General features: G+C 35.9%; 2 protein-coding genes across 2 annotated transcripts; both read right to left on the bottom strand.

Annotated features, from left to right (window-relative positions):
- Positions 1 to 398: 398 nt before the first annotated feature.
- On the bottom strand, positions 399 to 1,287 carry LOC107464556 (uncharacterized). The gene is made up of 2 exons (XM_016083478.1): positions 586 to 1,287; positions 399 to 464 (listed from the first exon to the last, which is right to left on the bottom strand). Exons 1-2 carry the CDS (start codon positions 1,285 to 1,287, stop codon positions 399 to 401), a joined length of 768 nt encoding a protein of 255 aa, XP_015938964.1.
- Positions 1,288 to 2,880: 1,593 nt separating this feature from the next.
- Positions 2,881 to 6,075, bottom strand: LOC107464639 (dimethylnonatriene synthase). Its single transcript, XM_016083575.3, has 2 exons — positions 5,073 to 6,075; positions 2,881 to 3,784 (listed from the first exon to the last, which is right to left on the bottom strand). The coding sequence occupies exons 1-2, from the start codon at positions 6,051 to 6,053 to the stop codon at positions 3,155 to 3,157; spliced, it is 1,611 nt and encodes a 536-aa protein (XP_015939061.1). The 5' UTR covers positions 6,054 to 6,075; the 3' UTR covers positions 2,881 to 3,154.
- Positions 6,076 to 6,641: the final 566 nt, after the last annotated feature.

Raw genomic sequence — 6,641 nt, 5'->3', positions numbered from 1 at the left:
TATCCATGTTACAGGTTCAAATTTCATCAGGTATGACCAGGCATCCTGATTAACTTCCTTCAGCCTCTCCATTCTTGTCTTGAACTCGACCACAGTTGTGCATTTTGCACAGTCCCACACAATTTCCCTGATATATAAGTCCTTGAAATGGTTGATGAAATTCTTCCACATGTGCATGACACAATTGCGTACATGTGCATTCGACATTATCTCCTTCAGTGCAGGCATCATCCCTGAAACAGAATGGTTCAAGAAGGACTTTCATCATTTTGCATCAAATGTACTTAAATTAAGTATAGAGAATCTGACTTACTAACCTTTTGCATGTCAGACATAAAATTCCAACCATGTTGTTGCACATCTCCAATGTGCTCTTTTAATAGGGTCAGAAACCACTTTCATGACTCCTTCGACTCAGACCTTGCCACAGCAAATGCAATGACATAAAACTGGTTATTAGCATCCTGTACCACAACAGACAGCAATTGGCCCCCATGATAGGTCTTGAGGAATGCTCCATCCAAGTGAATCAACGGCCTGCATCCACTCCTAAATCCCCTCTTGCAGGCATTGAAACATATATACATTTTGTCGAATGTTGGGGGGTGCTTGTGGCTGGGGAATAATGTCCAACAACGCAGTAGATCTTGGATTGCTTCTATATATCTCCATTAGATAGTCTCTAAGCTTTCCATACTGTTCTACCTTATTTCCCATGATTCTGTCTTTGGCTTCCCTCACAGCTCTGTAAACCATTTTAGGATGTAGTACTAGATCAAACTCTTCTTTTAAAAAATCAATGGCCTCATGTGTGTTCATATGGGGATGGGTGGTCATCCTTTTCTCCACTTTTTTGCTGATCCAGTGTTGGTCAGCCGCGTTACTTCCCAGTTCTCTTGCACATGTATGTTCACTCCTATAAGTTTTCACTTGGAAACACTGCAGCTGTTTATTGTATGATAAATGAGCAATCCAGGGACAATTCTCATTCTTGCAGCCAACTCTAACCCTTTCCTTATCATTTTTAATCCAGACCAACTCCCTCCCCTTAGCAATAAACGAATCCTTCACAACTTCCTTGAACCTCTTTATTGTAGCAAATCTTGTGCCTAGCTCAAATCTGCCTTCTCCAAAGCCATAGTGTTCATCAAACTCAGGCCAGTTTGGTTTGTTCCTTTCATCCTCTGATGAGACAGGGATATGCAGCTCTTCAGGCTCATACTCAAACACAATGTCTTCATTATCAATGTCTACATCACTGACATAGTCTGCAACGGCTGGCCTCATGCTGGGTTCCCTAGCAGGCCTTGATCTGTTGGGCTGACTTTCAGGCCTACTAGTGCTGGGCTATTTAGCAGGCCTAGTAGACCTTGAGGAACTTTCACCAGCTGAGCCCACCCTTCTTGCTTTAAATCTCTCCCTTTTACATTCATGTGTTGCTTGTTTTTTTGGCTTCTCATTGGGATCAACCCCTTTCCTCGATGATGGAGACATGTTTCCTCTTCTCTTTGGCAGCTCTAACCCTTCTGCCCTCATCATCTTCACCAGTATCACTCCCACTTTCATAATCAGCTGGAGGTGGTTTATACTGCTCATCTTCATCACTATCAGTGCTATCATCGGCGGTAGACGAGCCATCCGACTTCTCTAAGTCATTTGAATCGACTTCTTCCTCAACCTCAGCATTTTTCTCAAAATCATCATCTGCGATCTCAGGTTCATCAACAGGATGGCAAAAAAAATGTAAAACTCTTCAGTATCTTTGTTCCTCAACTTAGCCTGTCGCATTTGGTTGATCCTTGCGTCCCCCCTCAGTACATGCAACCCTGATTCCATATCTTTACTTTTTGGATCATACCAGTAAGCCTCCTTATGGGATTGATATCCTAGTCCTTTGAACATCATGACCAGATCGCCGAAATTGACAAAATCCAAGTTCATTAGAGGAAACTACTCAACTTGACCATTAACATACACTAACTCACCGCTAGCCCTCCGTGAAAAGTTACCCCCATGATGGAACACGAGAACACCAAAGACATCAACCATCTGCAAAATTTTCCAATCCACAACAAACCACAAAACCACCCCTTATTATCTAAATCACTAAAATCTCTCTAAACAACACATGGCAAATGACTAACCCCACAACTAATCGTTGTATTTTTTGGAGGAAAAAGTTTAGTAGTGCTAGGGCTTCTTGTAATTCTTTCTCACTGGTATGGGCAGCACTGGCATATTTCATAACGCACACTCACCACTGCAAAACACACATCAGAAACGACGTCGTCCGAGTGCCCAAAGACTACAATGTCCCATTACTTTCTCCACTAGCACCACGTCAGCCCCGTTACCACCCTCCTGAAGACACGTGCGCATATACACGCCATATAGGCGTAAGGTAAACAGATTCCGTTACGTGTTGGACACCAAATTGAACGGAAGAACCGATTTGTACGGCGTTTTGATGGGTGAGGGATCGTTTTGTATTTTCCAATCTTGAGGGAGTTAAAAGTCCACAATTTAAAAGGTCAGAGATGAATTTGTCCTTTATCCTTTTTTTTAATGTTCAAATACGATTAAAATTTTAAATTTAAATTTTGATTCTGTATTATTTTTATCTTTAATTTAGATTCGAAGTTTATACTCTTTTAATTCTGCCTACTTTTCTTATCTCACATTAACGTGCCATGACTATTCTATTTTAAATAAATTTATTTTTTAAAATAAATGTATCTTTGTAAATACTTTACTCTTATTATATGCATAATTATTCTTTTAAAAATTATTTACTACTATCACCATAATAAGTAATAACAAATTTATTTGTGCTCCATCAATCTATTTTTATTACCGAGTACTGGAGGAAAGCTTTTAAAAGCAGTAAGCAACAAGATACTTTTGTCCTTTATTGATACTAGTAAGAGTAAATACACTAATACAGTAATACCACTACCATTTATTTCCCAAGTGACCTCATTATTCTCCTGCACCCCTTATCTTCTTACATATACAAGACTACAATTGTAACAAGAGGCAAATATCTAACTTCATATGCCTAACACATACACTTGAACATTTAGAAATATTCATAGTCACCTTTTCTGTGATACATAATTGTGTCCAATTATTTCTCTACTTCCCATACATGTATTCAAAGGCCTTCATATAGCTCCAAAGGAAGACGAGGTTTGAGAACAATATCAAGGGCATGTTTCTTAGGCAAGGCCACACCTAACCCTTCACTCATATCAACTTCAGCACCACTCTTTGTTGACATATCGAAACCCTGAATCAACCTCGCCAATGTCAGATGCACAACTTGCATTCCAAACGTCATGCCAGGGCACGACCTTCTTCCGGAGCTGAACGGTATAAACTCGAAGTCCTGACCGCGAAAATCCATCCCCGAACAAGCGTTAAGGAACCTCTCAGGCTCAAAAGCATCAGGATTAGACCATGTTTTGGGATCCCTATGGAGCTTCCAAAGATTGATGAACAAGCGAGTGCCCTTTGAGACATAGTAACCGTTTAGATAGCAGTCTTCTGTGGCTTCCCTGATTCCGGTTAAGGGTGCCGGTGGGTAGAGGCGAAGAGTCTCTTTGACAATGGCTTGGAGGTATTTGAGGTCTTTGATATCCGATTCTTGGACCCATTTGTGTTTTCCAATGACGGTATCTAACTCTTCTTTGGCAGCTTTCATGGTGTTTGGGTGGTTTAAGAGCAAGGAAAGTGACCATGTTAATGTCATGGCTGTGCTTCCTGATCCAGTTAGGACAAGCATCTACGTATATACAACAAAATATTATTAATTTGTTATTGACATATACTATATATCATTGGGAAAATGATGACGTCACAATAAAAAAATGAAATTAGGAACTCGGGGTTACAATTTTATTAGGAAAATCCTATTCACTAGTTAGTTATGATGAGGACCACACAACATATATGTAAATTATGAAGGATATGGCTCTAAATGTGTACTAGAGATATTTTCTGTTCCATCTCCCTAGCTACCCAACAAGGAGAGCAGCTAACCAGCAATTTTTATTTTGAATTTTTTTTAATAGAATATAAATTTAAATTATCATAAAAAATATTTAAAATTTAATAAAAAAACATCTAAAGAAAACTATTTAAAATTATTAAAAACATATTTAAAATTAAAAATAATTAAAATATAAAAAAATATTTAAAAATTAAAAGAAAAAATCTAAAATTAATAAAAAAAATCCAAAACAAATTAAAAAACAAAAAAGCGACATCCTTTTTCCTTGGTGGGGCAACAACAGCAACGTGTGGCGGTCTCCTCAGTGGCGTGATGCACAATCTCCTTTTAGCGTGATGCGGCAGGTGTTGTTTTAAATTTGAGAGAAAAGGACAAATTAATCATGAGTTTTAACTTTTTGGTTTATAAATATTTAAATTTTTAAAATTTTAAAAATATATTTAAGTTATTAATCTCTTTAAAATTTAGACATATTGATCATGAGTCTAATTTATTTAAGAGTAATGCTAGGGGGCAGCAATTTTTGTGATTGTTAGCCATTAACTAGCCATCAATGATAATTTGATGATGTGAGATTGGTGTAAAATTTCATCCAATAGCTCACCTTTCTCTGCTGGTTACATGCTGGCCAAAATTTAATAAAACTGCTGGCCCCTAGACTTTTTCTTTATTTAATTTTAAAAATTCTTTCACGTGTGTATCTGTATCAACCAGGTCAGTATAACGAAAATCACATTTGATTTTTTCTTTGAGTCTAACAGACCCAAATAAATATGAGAGTTCAATATATCTAAATTTTAAAAATGTCAGAAATTTAAATATATTTTCACATTCTCAAAGACTTAAATGTCTACGAATCAAAAGGTGAAAGATCTATTTATCTTTTTCTCTAAATTTTAACTTCTTTTCTAATAGAGTGCACCACTAGTTAATCCTTCTACTTATTCATTTAATAAATAAAAAAAGTAAACTAAGAGAAATATTGGTGCATATTAATACATTATTATAAATAAACCCGATTATATTAGTCTTAATAATAATTAAGATGAAATTAACATACCATTGTTGTTGCTTTGAGAACTATGTCCCTCTTATGGCCATAAATCTCATCATTTTCTTCAAATGCTGAAATTAGTACATCCAAGAAATCATTCTCAGATTTATTACCATTCTCATCATCACCTCTTTTTCTCATATGATCATCCATCCACCTATGAAGAATAGAGTCCAATTCCTTAGCAGTTCTCTTCATAAAACCCACATACCCTTGAAAATCAAACCAACCAAGCCATGGAATCGCATCAGCTACAACAAAAACACCAAAAAGATAAGTAGCATCTCTAATCGCTTTCCTTAATCTCCATCCTTCACTATTTTCTTCCTTAATCGCTTCATCACTGAACCTTTTCCCTGCTATCATCTGCACATTAATGTTAAACGTCATGTGCTCTATTAAATCACTTATGGTTACACTAACTAACTTATTCGAGTTCCCCTGCCAGTTACAAAAACTGAACAAATCTTTGACAAGAGTGTAAATCTCTCTGTCTCTGACGTGTTTCAGCTTCTCAAGCCTGTAACTCGAGAGAAGCTCGAGCGTCGCGATTTTTCTGATCTCGCGCCAGTACTGTCCGTATGGCGCGAGACCAAAAATGGCATTGTCATAGCCAAGGAATCTGCCTCCGGCCGTGTCCGGCCGCGAGGCGAAGACTCTGTCTTTCGTTGTGAGGCATTCCTTGGCGAGCTCTGCGCTGCTCACCATGATTGTCGGGTGGCAGCCGAGCCGGAGAGCAAAGATTGAGCCGTATTTTTCAGCCATGGCTGAGAAGGTTCTAAAATAAGGGATTTTATCATTGAGAAGATGAAGGTGACCTATGATGGGTAAACCACCTGGTATTTCAGGAACTTTGGTTTTGATATTTCTTTTTTTGGATCCACTATTGTTATGTGATCTAATGGAACTTATGGTGAAGTATAAGATTAACAAAGCTAAAATTGCAGCAAAAATTTGGACACAATAAGTAGTAGTATCCAAATCCATGCTGTGTCTCAAGGAGAGTATGTATAGCTCTACAATGCCAAGCACTTCTATTTATAATTAAGAATGAAAATTTGTTGTGGGATATTATTAAAGTAAAGATATTATCAGCCTCTAATTTTGAACCGACATATGTTTCAAAAATAATAAAAATTAGTTTAAATTAGTCTAAAATTCTCTTATTTTATATTTATTAATTATTTTAAAATAAATACATAATATTAAATATAATAAATATATAATTTTAAATTATTATTTCTCTAGCATTACTATTTTGAATAATTAGAAGATAAAGTGAGTCTATTAAACTAATTATCTTTATCTTTTACATACGAATTAATTAAGAAATGATTTTTTTTTCAATTTTTTAAAATAATTATTTGATTTGTTTAGAAGTATGTTTTATGGTATCTATTACTTATAAATTGAATCAAGATTCTTTAAAATAAAAAATTTAATAAAATAAAAAATTAACCATTCTTAAATTAAAATAGTGAATACATATTCTAACTTCATAAAAGAGTAATGCTCAAATACATCTCTTAGTACTCATATTTAATCAATTTAGACAAAAAAATTTGTAGACACCTT

This window comes from Arachis duranensis, chromosome 9, assembly GCF_000817695.3.
Source record: "Arachis duranensis cultivar V14167 chromosome 9, aradu.V14167.gnm2.J7QH, whole genome shotgun sequence".
Classification (NCBI taxonomy): domain Eukaryota; kingdom Viridiplantae; phylum Streptophyta; class Magnoliopsida; order Fabales; family Fabaceae; genus Arachis; species Arachis duranensis.
Note: the sequence above shows the minus strand (reverse complement) of the source record. Positions and strands in the feature narration are given on the sequence as shown.

What these genes read in the sequence shown, in the direction of transcription:
- LOC107464556 (XM_016083478.1), bottom strand. Translation starts at nt 1,287, where the DNA reads ATGAGGCCAGCCGTTGCAGACTATGTCAGTGATGTAGACATTGATAAT. An exon ending in CCCCCAACATTCGACAAAAT is followed by an intron (nt 465 to 585) that starts GTATATATGTTT and finishes GTTGTGGTACAG; the next exon opens with GATGCTAATAACCAGTTTTA.
- LOC107464639 (XM_016083575.3), bottom strand. Translation starts at nt 6,053, where the DNA reads ATGGATTTGGATACTACTACTTATTGTGTCCAAATTTTTGCTGCAATT. An exon ending in TTCTCAAAGCAACAACAATG is followed by an intron (nt 3,785 to 5,072) that starts GTATGTTAATTT and finishes GTATATACGTAG; the next exon opens with ATGCTTGTCCTAACTGGATC.